This window comes from Neofelis nebulosa, chromosome 6, assembly GCF_028018385.1.
Source record: "Neofelis nebulosa isolate mNeoNeb1 chromosome 6, mNeoNeb1.pri, whole genome shotgun sequence".
Lineage (NCBI taxonomy): Eukaryota > Metazoa > Chordata > Mammalia > Carnivora > Felidae > Neofelis > Neofelis nebulosa.
Genome location: NC_080787.1, coordinates 7,866,594 through 7,887,478, shown reverse-complemented (window position 1 = coordinate 7,887,478; position 20,885 = coordinate 7,866,594). Strand labels below are relative to the sequence as shown.

Sequence of the window (20,885 nt, the reverse complement as noted above, 5' to 3'; positions counted from 1 at the left end):
GGTGCTTACGTCATGCCGAGCCTTCCTCGTGACGGCACGAATCCCCACCAAGGTAAGTGGCAATGCATCTCCTCCAACACACACACACACACACACACACACACACACACACACACACACACACTCCCTCTTCAGTGGACACAACTTAGGCAGTGTCCAGAGTGTTCTTAGCATACCCGTATTTCCTTTCCTTCTCCGCAGAAAGCACCTGAGCGTTGCGATGACAGTTTCTACTCCATTGTTTCCCCTCCTCTTTGTGCGAAAGCATCCCGAGAAAAGTGGTAACACATTTTGTGCTCCGCAGCCCTGAGGCTTGTGGCTTCCGGTCAGTTTTTCTCTCTTCCGGGGCCTGGTTTACACTGTCCTCAAGTCCGGCTCTCACTTCCTTTGGTCCTGTGATGGCAGATTTTCCTAGGCTTTGACGTGTGGGAAGTACCCGTCGTCACTAGTGCGTTCCCAGAAGCGTCACTGCCTCTGCCCTTCTGCGTGCACTCCGGTGCCCCCTGCAAAGCAATGCGACACCACTTTGTTCTGTAAAGGATCCGTTTCATTTTGCCAAGACACCATCCCGCTGTGTGCCAGTGCAGGCCTTCGGGTACCTGCTGCCCTTTTCCTTTATTTACTTTTGAGAGAGAGAAAGAGACAGAACATGAGTGGGGGAGGAGCAAAGAGAGAGGGAGACACAGAATTCGAAGCAGGCTCCAGGCTCCCAGCTGTCAGCACAGAGCCCGACATGGGGCTCGAGCTCGTGAACTGCGAGATCATGACCTGAGCTGAAGTCAGACGCTTAACCGGCTGAGCCACCCAGGCGCCCCTGCCCTTTTCCTTTCTGATTACACAGACGCTAAATTTCACGCAGTTTCCCTGAGGAATGAGACCACTGGTCCCCTTTTGGTAACGTGAAGTGCGTCTGTATGTTTATAATGTGTTACAAATGAAACCAATTGTTATGTGCACAGTGTTGGACTGTTACCCGTATGTTAAGACACCTGAAGGCAGGCCAGGCCATAAGGAAGCGAATGAGCCGTTATCCCACTGGTGAAAAATTAATTGCAGAAGGAAATTTGATGAGCTTGAGAGATAGTCAAGTAGCCTGTTGAGTAGGAGGCCCCTGAATAAAACGTTCATCCGATGTAAAAACGTGATGCAGAAGTGTCTTACCTCCTGGGAGGTCACCTGCCTCTCTTTTGCCGGTTTATCCCACATTGTCCCATCCTTGCTCTGCCCCGAGTGAAGGTCTGGTTCGTCCTGTGATGTCTCTCGTGCTCCACGAGGTCGGGAGCCGGACCGGGGTGGTCCGGACGTTGGTTCTGATGTCTGATATTGTCCGCATCACAAATACAGAAAAGCAGTTTTTCGTCCAAAGTGATGTGTGTTGAGGACTCCCCCTTAGACAAGGCTGGTTTCTGGTGCCCCAGGAAGTGGCCTGGGCTGAGAAGCAAAACCTATGTCAGTGACATTAACTTTCTGGGGAAATAATTACATTCAGAACAGTGCTGCATAATAGGTACTGGTTATGACATAGATCTCTTCTCTCTGGGGGCCGATCAGACATTTGTTTTCTTTTGTCTTTCTGTGAAATGTACCACATATGCAGTCAAGTGGACAAAATAGAAATGAATCACAAAGCAGGTACCTCAATGAAGAAATAAAACTTTGCTATCACCCGAGATAGCCCCAGCTCTGCTTTCGGGGATGGGAGTTGGGTCATTGTCAGATCACGGACAGACCCTCAGAGAAGCTGGGTTGAAGGATTGCCCCACGTGAACCAGGCAGATGAAGGGGTCTCCTGGTCAGTGCTTAGCAGTACGGAAGAGCACAGTGCTTTGGGGGGCAGGGTTGTGGGGGCTGTTCTGGGGTATAGGGGTTTGGGGGGGAGTGTTTTGGGAAGCAGGGGTGATAGGAGAAGTGCTATGGGGAGAGGGGTGTGGAGTGGGGTGCTTTGGGGAGTGGGGGTGGTTGGAGGAGGGCTTTGGGGAGCAGGGGTGTGGAGTGGAGTGCTTTGGGGAGCGGGGGCGTAGGGGCTATGCTTTGGGGAGTGGGGGTAGTTGGAGTAGGGCTTTGGGGAGCAGGGTGTGGGGAGGAGGGCTTTGGGGAGCCGGGGTATTTGGGGGAGGGCTTTGGGGAGCCAGGCTGTTGAGGAGAGGGCTTTGGGGAGCATGGGAGAAGGCAACAGGCGGGAAAGGTGTGTGGGCGTGGCTTGAGCTGCTGCCCATGGAGTGGGGGGCGGTCCTACAGGACAGTCGCGTGGTCACGTGATCACTTGTAAGTTTGCTTATTGGCTGTGGGAGGGGACTCACTCTGGGGCTGGGGGAGGTGAGTGGTGGAGGCTGCTGATAGGCCATGCCAACTCCTTCCTCCTGTCTACCCAGGGGCTAACCTGTGTGGTTCTCTCTCACACACGTCCTGCCCTCCTCCCGCCCGCTGCTGGGTGCCATTCCTCACACTGTGCGGGGTGGGCTGGGTGCGGTGGGCGAGGTGAGGCACTGTTAACGCTGTGAGGACGAGCTTGGAGACAGTGATCTGAGCCTTGTTGCGTCTCCCAGTACGTCCTAGACACGGCGTCCTCACTGTTAGGTGTCGTTGGCGGGACGCTTGCCGAATCCTGGACGCAGCTTGTGCTCACATACGGATTGGGGACCCTACAGTCTCTCCTTGTGGGTTCCGCCTTGTCCTCCCTCTTCGTGCCCTTGCAAATCCTTTTTCTTTGGCCGGGAGTCCCCGTTTTGCCCCTTCTTTGCTTGACACCCTTGAAGTCATTCCTCCGGGCTTCGCTGAACTATCTCCATGCTTTCCTGGCTCCCTGACATGTAGCTTCTCCTGGTGACAGTCCTTTGGGGGCGGCGGGAACATCTCAATTGACCTCACTCGGCCGAGCTGATCAAAGCTGCCCGGGCCATCCCAAGTGGTGCCGACCGAGGCCAGCTGCACTTTATGTCTGCTGGCTTGTGAGAGAGTGCACCTGTTCACACCTGCTCCCTCCAGCTGGAGGAGACGCCAGGGTGCCAGGAGATGCCAGGGTGCCAGGCTCCCACCGAGCCAAGGTGGTTTGCTTCCAAACCTATTCTTGCTTAGGGTTACCATAGTAAGTTTATTTAATTAAAGATATTTCACATAGTAATGAAAAAGGCTGCAAAAGGAGAGAGCATCTGTGAAATACTGAGTATTGATAAAGGTGAATTATTAAAAAAAAAAAAAAATTAGGGTCTTGGTAAGGACCAGACAATGGTTAAGGGCTGGGGTGATGGGGAGCAGATAACAATTCAGCAAATTTATGCCTTCAAATTGCTTTGCCAGCATCTTCAAGTTCTCTCGCCATTTTAAAATTTAATTTAATTTAATTTAATTTAATTTAATTTAATTTAATTTATTTTTTTATTTTTTTAAGTATTTACTCTCTTATTTTGGAAGGGAGAGAAAGTGTGAGTCGGGGAGGGCACAGAGAGAGGGAGAAAGAATCTGAAGCGGGCTCTGCACTGTCAGCACAGAGCCAGGCGTGGGGCTCGAACCCATGAATTGTGAGGTCATGACCTGAGCCCAAGTTGGACGCTTAACTGACTGAGACTTGAAGTGGACGTTGGGTACCCTAAATTTAAGGGTGTGGCCCCCAGAGGAAATGCCATTATAGCACCAGCCAGTGGGCTTTACCCCAAGAAGAAACTTGAACGTTGTATCGAAGGCTAGGAAATGAGACGATGTTTATAAGTTTTAATTTGAAATAACTGAAGGTAGGTGTGTGTACTTTTTAGAAAATCATTCCCTGCTTGAAATGACTTTTCAAAACCCAACCAAGTATCGATCCTGATAATTATAGGTAAGAAGACTTGTACTCGAATAGAATGTGTGTATGTAGGTATTTTAGGGAGGGGAAATGTAGGTGCACACGTGGAACAGAGAGAGAGAGGGAGAGAGAATCTTAAGCAGGCTCCATGCTGTCAGCACAGAGCCCAACTCAGGGCTCGATCTCACGAACCACGAGATCATGACCTGAGCCGAAATTGACTTGGATGCTCAACTGACTGAGCCACCCAGGTGCCCTCTGAATAGAATGTTTAAAATGTGCCTCCAATGCCACATTTGACTCTTGGAGGACAAGAGAAATGTCTCGTTCCTCTTTCCAGTTCCAATCCTGGCACATAGCAGGTCTTCCATTCACGTCTGTTGGTTGACTGAGTGAATAATGAAAGAATACCTTTTCTACCTCTGGTCCTCAACACCGTACATCAAGAGATTTAACGGGAGATTCAGGGGTTCTGTGTTCTCAGGTTCATCCTGCCAGATGCAATAAGGTACAGTACGGCACCAGGGGGCAGAACTCAGGGTCTTGTGGGCTTGGTTATGGGTGGATGCTTCCCCCCTGGCATTTCTGGTTTTAAGGGGAAGAGGTCAAGCAAACGGATCTAATGCAGTCCTGTCATCGGGTGCCTTGCGACTGCTGTAGTCAGATGGAAGGCTGCAAAACGGGGGGAGAGATTTTTCCTGTTGTCCAGGAAAAATAGGAAAAATGTGGGACTGGAGATATATTGAAGAAAAAAGAAATGCTGATTACAGGAGAAGAGAGAAAGGGTCACCTGTTATTTGGGAAGGAAATAAATCATTGTTTATCTGCGCACAGAGAGATGTAGATTTTGACTCAACTCTGTGTGTTTCATTGAGCCATGGTTTAAAATTCCTACATACTGTGTTTTTCTAAGTCCGTTCAAAATATGAATTTCTATGAGAGACGGTAGAGGGAGTATAACCCAGAGGGGAAAGGGTTTAGAAGGAAAAGAAAACCAACATTGTCTTTATCTCAATGGGACTTTCTGAAGCAAAATTTTGAACTAGGAGAAAAGTGTATGTTTAGATGGCTCGCTTTATACATTCATTTCTCAGTGAAGAAATGCTGGAGTGCAAGTGTGAGAACTTCCCCTTGACTTTGTCCCTGGATGAAATTTAAAAAGTCAGACTTGGACCTTCCTTTCAGCCTTTCAGTAAAGTGACCAATACTTATTCTGAATTAGGATAAATCAAGGTCATATCTTTTTTTGTTTGTTTTTTTTTAAGTTTATTTATTTTGAGAGAGTGAGAGAGAGAGAGACCATGAGTGAGGGAAGGCGGGGATAGAAAGAGAGAAAAAGAATCCCAAGCAGGCTTTGTGCTGTCAGCACAGAGCCCGACGTGGGGCTTGATCCCATGAGCCGTGAGATCATGACCTGAGCTGAAACCAAGAGTCGGACGCTTCGCTCATTGAGCCACCCAGGTGCCCCAAGGTCATGTCTTAATTCATAAATGGAGATCTGAAACCAGCCTGCCTTCAGAAGACGTCCAATGCCTTGTTTTGTTCTTGGGCTTTCTAATTGGAGCATTTGTATCTTGAATTATAGGTTTTGCACCCCTCATTCATTACGGGTCTTTATTTCAATTGCAGCTCGAGTTAACCTTCAGCTACTTGGAGATTCATGGTGTCAGCTGCAGCAGGCCCGCTCAGGTGAGTGCCACAACGGCTCCCTGGTCGCCGTGACTGCACGGCGGTGACCTGTCTCGAGTTCCCGAAACCGGGAACCCCCTGTTTTGGTTCCGGTGTTGAGATTCTCTTGAGATGACGTAGAAAAACAAGACGGGGGAAAATGGAAGTTTCTGAACGATTGATCGCACAGGGGGCCGTGTGGGGAGGGTCTGGGATTTTGTTCTGGTAAGGAAAACACTTTCTCCGTAACTCGGTCTGAGAAGAACTAATTAGCTTTTATGTGAGCTGACGGTGGGAACGTCAGAGTACTGTTCTTAGAGATTCTGTACGACACGGTTTAGTGTTAAAATCCCACAGCTCTTATACGGCACTGTCTGAGGTCTTTCTGGGAATATAGCGATATAGGAATTCTTGGGGTACTAATAAAATGTAGATTTTTAAAAACAGCTTTGTCGAGCTATAATAAGTAATAAGCAGGGAACTGAAGTGTACGATTTGGTAAGTTCTGACATATGCGTACCCAGGAACCCGTTAACCACAATCAAGACAGCCGACTTAGTCCTCACCCCGCGGGCTCCTCGTACCCTCCCCCCGTAAACACTCACTCCTGCCCCCCGCCCCCCACCTGTCTGCGGGCGCCTGCCCCTTGCCGCCGGAGAAGAGTTCGCATTTTCTAACACTTTGTCTGAATGGCATCCTAGTGTGTGTACTCTTCATTGACCACCTTCTCTCTGCCTGTATAATTATTTGGGGATGGATTATACTTTGTTGGGTGCCTCCGTACTTCCTTCGTATTGTTGCAGTGTGTTCCATCGTGTGGCTGTATTGCGGCCCTGTCCCCGTTCTCCCGGTGAGGGACAGTTGGGTTGTTGATGTCGTTGGCCAAGTCAAGCTGCCATGAACCCCTATGCGTACAGCTCTGATTGGGCGTAGGCTTTTCCTTCCCCCCCCGGGTAGATACTTAGGAACGGGGCGGCCGAACTGGAGGCTGGGTGCCTGTTTCCCTTTCTAAGAAGCTGCTGAACTGTTTCCCAAGGTGGCTGCACCATTTGACAGTGTCACCGACAGAGCGTGGGACTTCCAGCCCCTCCACCCCCTCCTGGCCCTGGCACGGTCCGTGTGTTTCATTTTCGCCATTCCGGAAAGTACGTGGTGCTTTCCGATCGTAGTTTTAACTTACGTTTTTCTAACGCCTACAGATACTGAACATCTTTTGATCTGCCCGTTTGGCCATCATCCGTCTCCCTGTCCCAGTGTCCGTTTAAATGTTTGGCCATCTTTTAAAATTGAGTTGTTTGTTTTCTGATGAAGATTCCTTTTCTGCATTCTGAATACACATCCCTTATCAGATACCTGATTTATACATATTTTTTCTTAGTCTGAGCCCTGGCGTTTCATTTTCTTTGCAGTACTTTTCAAAGGGCACAAGTTTTAAATTTTGATGACGCCCAATTTGCCAGTATTCTCTTTTATGGATTGTGCTGGTGTCATTGAATAAGTCTTTGCTCAAACCGAGGTCACAGAATGTTCCATGTTTTTTGGAAGTGTTATAGCTTTATGTTATACATTTAGGTCTATGGTCCACTTTGAGATAGTTTCTGTATATAAAGCAACGTATAGACTGACCTTTCTTTCTTCCTCTTTCTTTCTTTTTCTCTCTTTCTTTCTTTCTTTCTTTCTTTCTTTCCTTCCTTCCTTCCTTCCTTCCTTCCTTCCTTCCTTCCTTCCTTCCTGCTTTCTTTTTCTTTTTTTCTCTTTCTTTTTTTCTCTTTCTTTCTTTCTTTCTTTTCTTTCTTTCCTTCTTGCTTTCTTTCTCTTTTTTTCACTTTCTTTCTTTCCTTTCTTTTCTTTCTTTCCTTCTTGCTTTCTTTCTCTTTTTTTCTTTCTTTTTCTCTTTCTTTCTGTCTTTCTTTCTTTCTTTCTTCTTTTCTTTCTTTCCTTCTTGCTTTCTTTTTTTTCTTTCTTTTTCTCTTTCTTTCTTTTTGTCTGTCTTTCTTTCTTTCCTTTCTTCTTTCCTTTCTTTCCTTCTTGCTTTCTTTTTCTTTTTTCTCTTTCTTTCTTTCTTTCTTTCTTCTCTTTCTTTCTTTCCTTTCTTTCTTTCCTTCTTTTCTTTCTTTCCTTCTTGCTTTCTTTTTCTTTTTTCTCTTTCTTTCTTTCTCCTTCCTTCCTTTCTTTCTCCTTCCTTCCTTCCTCCCTCTCTCCCTCCCTCCCTCCCTCCCTTCCTTCCTTCCTTCCTTCCTTCCTTCCTTCCTTCCTTCCTTCTTTTCTTTCTTTCCTTCTTGCTCTTTCTTTCTTTCTTTCTTTCTTTCTTTCTTTCTTTCTTTCTTTCTTTCTTTCTCATTCATTCCTTCTTTCTTTCCTTCCTTCCTTCCTTCCTTCCTTCCTTCCTTCCTTCCTTCCTTCCTTCCTTCCTTCTTTCCTTTCTTTCATCCTACCTGTAGGATATTCGCTTGTCTGAAAGACCGTTATTTCTGCACTGAACTGGCTTTCACTTTTGTTGTTCATGTAAGTGTTCGTCTGTTTCTGGACTCTGAATCCCACCCCTCTGGTCTGTTGGTCTGTCTTTGTGCCACTGCCACATGGTCTTGATTACTATAGCTCTATAGTAAGACTTGCTCAGAGGGTGTCAGTCCTCCAAGATGGTTCTTCTTTATCAAAGTTGTATAGTGATTCTGGGTCCTTTGCAATTCGCTGTGAATTTGAGACTCAGCTCACTTTCTACAGAAAAGGCTGCTGAGATTTTGATTGATATTATAATCAAGTTTGGGAGAATTGACATCTTAACAGTACGGAGTCCCTGACCCAAGAAAACTATGTATTTCTACACGTATTTAGGTCATCTTTAATTTCCATCAACAGTGTTTTACATAGATTTCAGTGTTACAGGTCTTACACATCTTTTGTCAGATTTATTTGCAAGTATTTTGTATTTTTTGATGCTATTATAAATAGTATTGTTTTAAATTCTGATTCCTAATTGCTTCTTGCCAGTGTATTGACATACCACGATCTTCTGTCCTGCCACCTTTTTGCACTCACCTGTTGGCTCTAGTAGCTTTGTTTTTTTTTTTTAAGTAGACTCTATGCCCAGCACAGAGCCCAGTGTGGGGCTTTGGACTCACGTCCCTGAGATCAAGACCTGAGCTGAGATCAAGAGTCGGATGCTTAACCGACTGAGCCACCCAGGCATCTCCATTCTAGTAGCTCTTAAAAATGGGTTTGATCATTTTCCCCACAGATGATGGTGTTGTTTGAGAATAAAGACAATTTCGCTTCTTCCTCTTGCAGTATCGATGCCTTTTCTTTCTTTTTCTTGCCTTACTGCTGTTGGAAGGCCTTCCTTGTGGGTCTCTTGTGCTCCTGCCTGTCTCTCTGGGTATGCCGGGGATTCGTTGCTGTGACTTGCTCTCCCCCCGGGCCGCTTCTCAGGATTGTGTCCCCTGCAAGCACCCGTGTGACAAGGTGGCATGTTTCCCTTATGGACAAACAGCAGGCTCGCTTACCATTCACTCTGAGAAGCGTAGGTTACCCAAGTTCAGAGGTTCCTTCCCTGGAAGCATCGCTGTGTGTGTGCGGGCATCTCCCTGAGCCCTCTGTGTCACCCTGTGGGGCTTTGGGGTCAGGGAGAATCTGTGTGCACGTGTGAATCACGCCGTGTGCTATGCCGTGAACAAGAAAGTCGCTTCTGTCTCACCCAGAGGTCTCCTGTCTCCTGCTGACATTCACCAAAAAGCAGCAGGCTAACTTACTGGGTTCCAGGTGGGGTAAAATAAAATCTCGGCCCCTGCTAACTGGCCCTGCTGATACCTCCAGATCAGTGCTGAGCACAAGTGCTGAGAACAGACATCCTTGTTCTCTTCCCAACCTTGGAGGGAAAGCGTCCTTCTTCCACTAAGTGTGATGTTAGCTGTAGGTTTTTCATAGATGCCCTTTTTCTGGTTGAGAAGTTTCTCTTCTGTTCCAAGGTGGCTGAGACTTTCTTTTTCCTTTTTTTTTCAAGTTTTTTTTAAATGTTTATTTATTTTTGAGAGAGAGACAGACAGATGCAGAGTGTGTGGAGGAGGGACAGAGAGAGGGAGGCACAGAATCAGAAGCAGACTCCAGGCTCCGAGCTGTCATCACGGAGCCTGACGAGGGGCTCAAACCCACGGACTGCGAGATCATGACTCCGGCTGAAGTCGGATGGCTTAACTGAGCCACCCAGGTGACCCCAAGGTGGCCGAGGGTTTTTATCAGAAATTAGTCTTGTGTTTTGTCAAAAAAAAATGTTTTTTTCTCTATGATTGTGTTTTTCTTTTTCTTTTTAGTTTGTTTATGTGGTGAATTATATTGATTGATTTTCCGGATATTCATTCAACCTTTCATTCCTGGGATTAACCCTACTTGCTTATGATGTATTATCCATTTTGTATTTTGATGGGTTCTATTTATTAAAATTTTGCAAGGAATCTTTGCATCTATGTTAATGACAGTAACTGTAGTTTTCTCTTTTTAAAACCAAGTTTTTGTCTGCTTTCTGTATTAGAGTGATCATGGACTCAGAACTAGTCCCTTCTCTTTGGACTTTTAGAAAAATTGAGAATAACCAACTCTTTAAATGTTTGGCTGTAAGTACTAGTGATGTTATCCGAGCCTGGAGTTTTTTCCTTGGGGAAGTTTTTTTAACTACAAATTCTGTTTCTTTAATAGATATAGATGCATTCATATGTTTCTTCTTAAGGGAGCTGTGGTGGTTTGACTCTTCTAAGAAATGTATCCATTTCATCTCCCTTGTCTGTTCGTAGTATCCCCCGTTATGCTGTCAGTATCGGTGGAATATCATTCCTGTTGACCGTTTGATTTCTCCTCCCCTCCCTTCTGACCCCTGGCTCCCTGGCTCCTTGGCTAGAGGTTTATCAATTCTATAGATCTTCTCAAAGAACTTGCTTTTGGTTTTGTTGATTTTCTCTATTGAGTTTGTTTCCTATTTCATCGATGCCTACTCTGATCTTTATTGTTTCCTTCGTTCTACTTTTTGCTTTAGTTTTTAAAACTATAAAGAAAATGCATGCGTGTTTGCGTGCGCCCACGCATGTGTGTGTAGTTATTGACAACAACAACTAGAAAAAATGGTCAGAATTGTCACTTTACGTTGATCGAGATTACATACAAATCCTTGGAACTTTTCCATGGTTCATCTGAGAGCAGCGTGTTATCCTGTGTGTTGAGCATTCTCTAGAAACTGGAGTTGGGAAGAAGAATTACAGCACCATATGTTTGCCCAAATGGCAGCCATATGCAGGAGTGAACGATTGCTCACGAATGATGACATAAGCAGGGCCTTCCCGACAGTCCTAATTCAGGGATGTTTATGTTTATGGTGTCGGGGTTCTGATGGGAGCAGAAGGGCATTAACTGAAATGTTAATGCCAAGGTCATATTCAGAGTATGATGTGACTGTGGGACTTAATTATGAGAAAGGATGTGGATACAGCAAGGCCGATTTCCCTGTGCAGCTGCCGGCACTGGTCTGGCCTGGGGATGCAGGAAGTCGCTTCCCTCCAGTGTGTCTGGCATTCAAAGACGCACGGAGTAGACAGTGGTCACCTCGGGCCCGTGGAGCCGTTGTCACTGCGAGTGCCAGCGGAGGAGCCCTGCCGCCTAGCTCCCGTTCCGTGTGGGCCTTGCAGACGACGGCATAGCGGAACCGAGGGGCTCATGATGCTTGCCGGTCCTCAGAATCTCAGCTTTCGGAAATTTCTGTGGTTCTGTTGAGACGTAAATACTGATGCCTCCAGCATTACCTCTCTCCCTGTCACGCTCCTCTGTGTACACATGCATGCACGCATATGCACACACACACCCGTATCCATGTGCATGCACATGCGCCCACATGTATACTCACACGTGCACATGTGTACTCACACACTTGTGCATGCACACACGTGTGCACACGCTTATGCAGTGCACCCACACACACATGCACGTATACACATACGCACACACTTAACGTACACATGCACACATACGCGTGCATTCACACACTTATGCACACACTTATGCATACGCTTATGCACACATGCACACACTTATGCACATGCTTATGCACACATGTGCACACACTTATGCGCACACTTATGCACACACTTATGCGCGCATGCACACACTTATGCACATGCTTATGCCCACACATGCACACACTTATGCACACACACGCACACACTTATGCACACACATTCACACACTTATGCACACGCTTATGCACACATGTGCACACACTTATGCACTCATGCACACACTTAGGCACATATGCACACACTTATGCACACGCTTATGCACACACATGCACACGCTTATGCACACGCTTATGCACACACATGCACACGCTTATGCACACGCTTATGCACACGCTTATGCACACACATGCACACGCTTATGCACACGCTTATGCACACACATGCACACGCTTATGCACACGCTTATGCACACACACACACGCACACCCGACTATTGGGACTCAGGGTATCGGGTAGACATTTGATTTCCTTGCGTTGCAGAGGATGAAAGATGTACCCTGTGTCACCTCAGGAACCTCAACGTGTGGTTTCTCTAGTGCTCTGTAATGTAAAACCGTAGGTTTTACAACTGGCTGTGGCACTCACACCGTACCCGGGGTTAGGATGAGCTTTTCTTTTTTCTCTTTTTTTTTCCTATTCTTTTTAACGTGCTTTGGGATTGGTTAGCTTTTTATCATGATTTAGTTATAGTTTGTCAATTCAGATTAAATGCCCGGACGTTCACATTTCATCGTGTGTGAGTGAGGCAGAGCGCGCGTTACAGGGGGACTGAAATGTGACATTTGCTGTTCTTTTCCTGGCCTTCGTGAGAATATGCGAGACTTTTATCCCGCTTTCCCCATCTCGTTGCCGGAGCACTTTCTCTGTGTTTAAGTTTTGTTGAAATTCTGTTTTCTGTTCGTGGTCAATACGTTGAGACCCGCAGTTAGGTAGCTTCATAGGTATGGAATTTGGGGACTAGTTGTTGTACGACTGAAACACTTAGGATTTTTTAAAAATTGTAAAGTTAATTGTTTGCTGTGTCATAGGATGATTTTGGCAAACCACTCATGGCTGTTTCTGTTAGAAGAACGAAGAACTCGTCACAGACGCGTTGCTGGCTTTTATGAAAAAGTGCTTAAGGTCGGGGCGTCTGGGTGGCACGGTCAGTTAAGCTTCTGGCTTTGGCTCAGGTCATGATCTTGCAATTCATGAGTTCGAGCCCCGTATCAGGCTCTGTGCTGCCAGTGTGGAGCCTGCTTCAGATCCTCTGTGCCCCTCTCTCTCTGCCCCTCCCCTGTGCGCTTTCTCTCTCTCTCTCTCTCTCTCTCTCTCCCTCTCCCCCTCCCTCCTTCAAAAAAAAAAAAGTGCTTCAGATATATCCAGGTTGTTCTACTTAAAAAAGGAGGTGGGTGGGGTTGGAAACTTCTCCCAAGTAAGATACTAGCAGTTACATTATTATCTTAAACGTGCATTGGAGGTCGTGGATTATGTCCTGCTGGGTATCTAAGCCAGAACTGTTCCAAAGGCTTGATTTTTTTTTTTTTTTCCGCAGCCGAAATCGGAGGGACAGAGGTATTTGAAAGGGAGTCCTTTGTCCTGGTGAAACGATTGGCTGTGTTAGCATCACCTCTGTCCCTCTGTGTCAGTCTTTACGTGATCCAAAGGTGGCGACCTATTACGCAGGGCCGTGCACAGCTTTTATATCGGGGTGGATGTGAAAGCCTCCTTTCTTCCCCTCCAGACCTGTCACCTTCTTTTCTTCCCTGTCATTCTGTTCAGTCCCGTGCAATGAAGGACGATTAGGCGTTAAGAGTAAGTGTAGTTAGAAGACGCTAATTACCGATCGCTCACCCCCGAACTGTGCACTGAATGGCTGCACTAGATGGGAAGAAAGCAGAAACGCCTTGTCGTGGAAAATCTCATTACCCACGGTGGTGGGGTGTTGGGGGTGGGCCGCAGAGCGTGGACCCCGTGGCTGCGTCCCAGGGTGTCTGGCTTTGTAAACCACGCGTACGCACAGATACGTGCACGTGGGACATCTGAGCCTAACTGCACAAGGCGGTTTGCTTCAGATGCTTCCTTGAGGTATCCTGGGGCCGAACAATAAGGACCCGGCAGGGACAGCAAAGCTGGCCGCCCTTTTGGGGAGAAATCTTCCTTGGGTCACCTTCTAGAAGACCGATGCATGAAAATTAGGATAAAAAAGGTTGGTTGGTTTGTTTTTTTATGTGGGGAGCCAACTCACTGCCACGGAGGGGGTACGTATTGACAGATTCCTCTGGGGTGCTTGTGGAAAAGTGACATTTGAAGGTCTGAGGTCACTTAAGTCTTTCTCTTTGGTCTCAGCATTTGGACACATAAATTGCACTACTTTTCCTTTATTTTTTTAAAAGCTTATTTATTTGGGATGCCTGGGTGGCTCAGTTGGTTAAGCGTCTGACTCCTGGTTTTGGCTCAGGTCACGATCTTACGGTTCATGGGTTCGAGCTCTGCATCGGGCTCTGTGCGAGAGCGCAGAGGCTGCTTGGGATTCTCTCTTTCTCTCTCTCTGTCCCTCCCCCACTCATGCTCTCTTTCTCTCGCTCAAAACGCGGGGCTCGATCTCACCTTGACCTGAGCTGAAATCAATAGTTGGACGCTCAACCGGCTGAGTCATCCACGTGCCCCCACGTGATTACTTTTAATTTAGTTAATTTTAGGACAGCCCCAAACAAATCTAAAAACTGCTTTGTTAATCTCATGGGCTAGTTGCACATTAAGTGTAGTGTTCCCTCATCGTATTTTTGCACAAGGTAAGTACCAGCAGGAAATAAATATGTGAGGATATTTTGATCCAAAGGGATTGTGTTTAACATGAATGTTTTTTTGAGATCCAAGATAATGGTATTTTTAAAAAAGTGATTGAAGTTGATTCTTTTTATCTGAAATATGTCCATAAACAACCTGTTGCCCTTTGCGACCTGCCCATGTTTTCAGGTTGATTTATATTTATTTACCTAGCTGTACGACCTCAGCGTCAACATTTTTGGTGTAAGCTTTGGACATCTCCCAGCAGTTCACTGGAATGATTCTTTGCCTCACCCCGAACATGATTACCTTGTTCCCGTCACATAATCCTTTCCAACATTCTCTCTTCTTAGAAAAGTTGAAATGTTTGGGATGCCTGGGTGGCTCAGTCGGTTAAGCGTCCGACTTCGGCTCAGGTCATGATCTCACAGTTTGTGGGTTTGAGCCCCGCGTCGGGCTCCGTGCTGACGGCTCAGAGCCTGGAGCCTGTTTTGGATTCTGTGTCTGCCTCTCTCTCTGCCCCTCCCCTGCTCCTGCTCTGTCTCTCCCTGTCTCTCAAAAATAAGTAAATGTTAAAAAAAATTAAAAAACAAAAAAAAGTTGAAATGTTCCCAAGTGTTTGATTTTTCTTTCGCTACCAGGCAAAAGGTTTTAGCATTTCATTTAAACATCTCGGAAGGGGTCTAATTTTAAAAAATGTTTAAAAAGAAAAAGAGGTAACGATCAGCTTGCCCTCACCTGCTCACTGGCGGAGGCATACCTCCTTACACTGGGCGGTAGGGATGGAGCAGACTTTGGAAGGCTGCGTCTCAAGACAAAACCTTGGGAAACTTAGGAGAAGTTGTGTGTGAGTGCGAATGGCCCGTCTCCCTCGCGTGTGTGCGTGTGGGGCGGGGGTCTGTTTGCATCTGTAGTTTCGCCTTTAGAAACACGTGCTTCAGTTTCTGGATGTTTCTGGACCTTTCCACCGTCTGCCCAGGCACTTCCTTGGGTCTTCACTGAGGGTGTTATTTTAGGGAAGCGCTTCCGAAGAGGCTGGTACCCCGTGGGTACGTGTCGGTGGGAATACGCGGTTTATCTGGTTTAAAGCTACAGACTCGCGGCCTGGGACTCGGTGTTAAGCAGCGTCTGCCCGCTTCTTGCAGATGGTCGTGGAGACTGACAAGCACAGCATCTCCTTGAGGATGGCGTCGCCCGACGACGTGAGCGAAGTGTTGGCTCACATCGGCACCTGCCTGCGGAGGATATTTCCTGGCCTCTCTCCAGTGTGAGTTCCCCGGGCCGGAAGGGGTGGGGTGGAGGGGGGCGGGGAGAGCGAGGACCTCCTGTCTGAGCCGGGAATGACAGCGGGGCTCCCTGTCGCCCCTGCCCTCGGGGCCTCCCCTCAGCCTCCCTCTTCTCTTCACCGTTAAATGGCGGACATGATGCTAACTCAAGCCGCTGTGTTTTGTGTCTGAGGTTCCCCAAGGTTCCCTACTTTCAAGAGCTTGGGTGACAGAGGGTGTGGCCACCCTTTAACCTCTGCTCCTGAGGCTAAAGCAGAAACCTGTCTCATAGAACTTGAGATTTACCCCAACGGGGTCAGTGAGATTTACCCCAACGGTTGGGGTGGGCTGCTGAGTGCTTCGCAGAAAGGCCTCGAGTCTAGTATTAAAGAAGAGTGTGAGAGCCTTCATTTTCCTTGTTTTATTAATTAATTTATTATTATTTTTTGCCTGATCAGTAAGACAAAACTTAGAAAAGAAACAAAAATTAGCCTCTTTTTCATTTTCCTCTCAGTTTCCGGAAGCCCACGTCAGGGAAGTTAGTGACGTACTTGCGTCTCTGCACAGCCTCACGTTTCTTTGTTCACGCGCTTTTCATCGGGGCTATGCGCCGGGGTGACAGAGTCTGTCCTGAGGGAGCGTGTGGGGTGTTGGAAGGGAGGTTGGAACGGCTGAGGTCAAAAGGCAGAGGGGCGCCTGGGTGGCTCAGTCGGTTGAGCGTCCGGCTTCGGCTCAGGTCGTGATCTCACAGTCCGTGGCTTCGAGCCGCGCGTCAGGCTCTGTGCTGACAGCTCGGAGCCTGGAGCCTGTTTCAGATTCTATGTCTCCCTCTCTCTCTGCCCCTCCCCTGCTCATGCTCTGCCTCTCTCTGTCTCAAAAATAAATAAAAACATTAAAAAAAAAAAAAAAAGGCAGAAGGATCCTTGTGCCAGAAAGCTCCCTAAAGTGATAACCCGTAATGAAGATGCCTTCCAGCTGGAAGAGCTGGTTCAGAAGTTCTGGAAAATACCCCTCCCGGTGCTTGCTCTGTGCGCAGGCCGGAAGGCCTCATGGGGACAGGTCTAGGATGGTTCTCTGGGCACTTTGCTGGCAGGGAGCGGGAGGGAAATTTCGGGGACTTGCCCTTCACGGGACGCGCTCCCAGATGCTCTGCTTGTAAATTGACGCGACGCAGGAGAACCGAGCCTTGTGTCTTTCAAGCCTTTTGGGCGCCTGCAGGTGGCTCGGGAGAGACAGGGGCTTCCTGTCCGCCTCTGACTTTCCGACACCCGCTGGGTTCTTCTGACGGCTCTGCGCTGGACTGTCTCGTTTCCTCGGTCCCCCAGGCCTGGGGGACCCGGCCCTTTGCCCTCTGGCTGTTCACCCGGGGCCTCCTCCTGTCCAACTCCTTGCCTTCCTCTGACTCTCTGGCTGGCCGATCGTCGAGGGAACGGAGGTGGTGAGCGGGGGGCTGTCCCTCGACTCCTGCCAGGCTGGAATTTCCGGGTAGGAGGCCTCTTAAAGCCAGGCTGTTGCAGGTGTCCAGCCACACACTTGTGTGTGTGCAGGAGAGGCGCGGGCGGGCAGGGGTGCGGGATGCAGTGAGGAGCCGTGAGTAGTGGTGACCGGGAAATACCCAGAAGCGAAACATCCTTCAGGCCCCCAGAGAACTCTCTGGGGGCGATCGTGAGTTAGCAGTCACTACAGCCCCTTTCCCCTCAGCTGCACTCGGTCATGGGGCTTTGTACGCGAGCTTCCTGAGAACGCCCTCGCTCTCCGTCCCCACGAGCCCCGGCGAAAGAAGGACGTGGTCAAGCACAGCCTTGTTTATTTAGCAAGGGCTGGTTTGACCCTGCGAGCAATGTTTAGAATCTCTGCTTTCTGTAAAACGCAGTTTTATTTGCCTAATATCCTAGGAATTTTGAGGGAATTAGAAGTTTTATTTTCGCTTTTGATTCTTCCATTTTTCCTTCCCAGAGAACATCATAGAAGAAAAGCGTTTTCACTTTTCGCTGCCATTTAACAACTTCTTGAAAGGTTCGGGCAACGATTAAATGATGTGCTCCATTTCCAGAGAGGCCATCACCACATGCCTGTTAGTTTCTAAATCCATGACCTCCACCTCACCCTCATCTTTCCTTCTGTCCCCCAGCCGCCCAAGGCCCAAGGATGTCCCCAAGGACGTCACACATGGTGCAGCCCATAAACTTAGCAAGTTTCTTCCTGAAAACCTGCCTGTATTTGGTAGTGAATCTCAGTTAGTGGCCTCACCATTTAATTTTTTTTAATGTTTTATTTTTGAGAGAGAGAGAGAGATCGGGGGAGGGGCAGACACACACACACACACACACACACACACACACACACACACACACACACACACACAGAATCCAAAGCAGGCTCCAGGCTCTGAGCTGTCGGGACAGAGGCTCGAACTCACAAACTGTGAGATCATGACCTGAGCCGAAGTCGGACGCTTAACTGGCTGAGCCACCCGGGCGCCCCAGCGGCCTCGTCATTTAAATAGTCATTTGTCCCTAACTTGCACGCCTCATTACTTGCCAGACCCTTTTCATGCGGAGTTTCTGGTCTGGGCCTTTGCCTGTCTTCTCATGTCCACTGCCTGAGTTCAGAGGGTCTCGCTTGCCAGGGTGACATCGTCCTAGCTATAGTGTCTCTGTCTCCAGTCCTCTTCCTTGTCTTCCTTCCACACCGTCACCAGAGTTACGCTTCTATACCCCAGTAGCGTCTGTGCTGTGAGCCTGGCCTAGAAGCCCACTGCCGTCTGGCCCCGTGATCCACCTGTGCCTGAGCACATCCTCCTCTTGTATTCTCAGTGCTTTCATTCAGGCTGCTCTTCCAGACAAGCTTCCGCTGCAAAAGACGTAGCCCAGATCTTGAAAGAGTTTCTTTATGTTTCCATAGAACTTTGCGATCACTTCCCAGACTAGCACCTGTCTCGTTGTGTTATAATTGTTTCTTTACACACTCATCCCTCGGTGAGTGTTGAGTTTCTACTACCGACGGCAGGGTGCTAAGTGTTGGGGTGCACGACCCACATGGAATTTCCACTGGGAAGCAGACCCCGAGAAAGGGAAATAAATAAATGAAGTAAGTAAGTATAAATTTGAATGCTTGCAACTAATCCTCCCTGCAGGGCTAATACAAAGAATAAAATTCTGTCTGCAAGGGCCTCCCTGTGGCCATGATGCTTTGAACAGACCGTCATGGAGAAGAAGGAGTCCGAAGAGGGTGGGGAATGTTTCCTTCTCGGGCCTCTGCTCCTGCCGCGGCACCTGCCTGGACCAGGATTGGCGTCGCTGAGAGACGCGCTGTGGCTGGAGGGTGTGGAAGAGGAGGGTGCAGACGGGAGGGATGGAGACTGGTGTATGAGATCAGGCTGGAAACGTAGGCGCTGGTCATTTTATGGAGAGAGTGAAGAGTCCGCAGTTTAGCGGCAGCTCATGAGGAAGCCAGTGTCGCATGCATGAAGGGATGGGACACGGTTCCCTTTGTAGTTTATGAAAATTGTGCCGCTGGAGACAGAACGGCGTGGGAAGGAGAAGAGCAGGTTGGGACACCGGCGGTGACCCAGGGGAAGGGTGGCCGCGGCCAGGGGTAGGGCAGTGACGTTGGAGGTAAGGATAGAGGATGGGACACGGAAGATTTATTGTGGGCACAGGAGTGGCTGACAGGTTTGGTGTGTGGGTGACGGCAGTGAGGAAAGAGAGGACCGAGGACGGCTCTAGGGTTTCGGATTAAGGACTCAGTGACCAGTGCTCCTTTTCAGTGAGGTGGAGAGGGCCCAGGGTAGGTGCGGGGGCAAGTTTTATTTTGGGGGGAAAACACCCCAACCGCTCTGCTGTAAGCATGTTAAGCTTGAGGTCTAGGACGTGTAGCTGGGGATATCAGATGGGTGGTTATGTACGTGGGGTCGGAGCTTGGAGGAAAGGTCCGGGTCTGGAGACGTAGCGGACGTGGGAGGCGTGAGCATAGACAGTCTTGCACACGTGACTTTTCTGAGATCGGCCGGAGAGACGTGTGCACCTAGAAGAGAGAGCATCTTCAGAACGAGGACAAGTGCAAGAAGAGCCTGGAAGGGCCCATATGCTCACCTCTGTGAACGGACACAGGGGAGAGTGCATCTTTCCACCCACGTCTGCTCTCACTAACATAGCAGTTCTTGAGAACCTACGTGAGGAGCTGCAAGAAAAGGCATCTGATCTAGAGGAGACAGAGGGTGGCTGGGCATATGTGGGAGGTGGCTGGATGCAGGCTGGCTGTGCGGAGCGCCCCCCCCACCCCGAGAAGCAGGGAGAGGGTTTAGAGAGGAGGGCAGGAAGGCAGAGGCAATTTAGATGAAGCCACCAGTGTGGAAGAAGGCACGGATTATAATTTAGAACTTGACTTGGCAGAAAATAAATAATGTGAATGTACTTGACTTTTGTTTTGCTTTCATACCCACCATGCACGGTTAGGGCGTGAGAATTAAACCTGTAATATTTCGTGACTTGCACATTCGGCCTTTAATCTTGAAGCTCCTTTGCTTACATCGCATGGCACGGTTTTGGCAGGGGAAATGGCTAATTACGTGGGTGCTGGTTATTGACTAGCGAGGGTGGAGAGGTAGGTCATCATACCCTTTCTGGTGCATCTCTAGCGTGCTTTAGTTAAAGTGGTCAGTAAGGGAAACATTTCCTTTATGTAAATAACATGCAAAACAAAATATGTCCCTAGTAAATGTCATACATCCCACTCAACAATAAGCTGAAGAATATGAAACTGTATTTGATATCACGCGGTATGTTAATAACTGGAATTAGAGTAAAAACTTCAGAAAGGAACCGTATATGGGATCCTCAACCTTATTTGAGTCATTTGGCTCATCAGATATATTACCTGCGTCTGTGGTGGGGACCTTGGGTCCCCAGCCCTCCTCTCCTTACTTGCTCAGGGCGCCTGTGGTAGAGACGGATGGACAAGAAAATATCTGATGAGCAGATGTCAGGAACCTGGAGGGTCTGGAGCACAAACCGCCAGGACTGCCCTCAGTTCAGACAATTAGTTCTTGCACAGCCCAAGTTCAACTATACACATGAAGCTGTGTCTGTAAAGATCTGAGTTTCTGGTTTTACCCAAATACAAATTTTGAAAATTACATCCATGGTCAGGATCAAATATTTAAAAACAATATATAAATTATCTACAAATGATCAGCCCTCTTGTGTATAGTCAAGAAAACACAGGTAGGAAAAAAATGAAGAATTTCAATTAAAATTAATATTCACCCCAGTATCCTCTCTTCACCTCCCCTCTGTACATATATATTTATCTCTTCCTCTCTCCTTTTCTTACAAAAAGATGTTT

General features: G+C 48.0%; 1 protein-coding gene and 1 long non-coding RNA gene across 14 annotated transcripts in view; one reads left to right on the top strand and one right to left on the bottom strand.

Moving 5' to 3' along the window:
- Positions 1–1,455, bottom strand: part of LOC131513668 (uncharacterized) — a 35,393-nt gene extending 33,938 nt beyond the window's left edge. Inside the window, exon 1 of the long non-coding RNA XR_009262703.1 lies at positions 1,162–1,455. This is a non-coding gene — a long non-coding RNA (uncharacterized LOC131513668). The remainder of the gene's footprint in view (positions 1–1,161) is intronic.
- Positions 1–20,885, top strand: part of CARMIL1 (capping protein regulator and myosin 1 linker 1) — a 314,075-nt gene that overhangs the window by 114,413 nt on the left and 178,777 nt on the right. For 12 of the 13 annotated variants that reach the window (XM_058732802.1, XM_058732804.1, XM_058732800.1 and 9 more), the window contains exons 3-5: positions 2–52; positions 5,411–5,470; positions 15,420–15,541. In XM_058732802.1, coding sequence (XP_058588785.1) covers positions 2–52; positions 5,411–5,470; positions 15,420–15,541 — 233 coding nt within the window. The remainder of the gene's footprint in view (position 1; positions 53–5,410; positions 5,471–15,419; positions 15,542–20,885) is intronic. The other variant, XM_058732809.1, reaches the window with a different exon arrangement.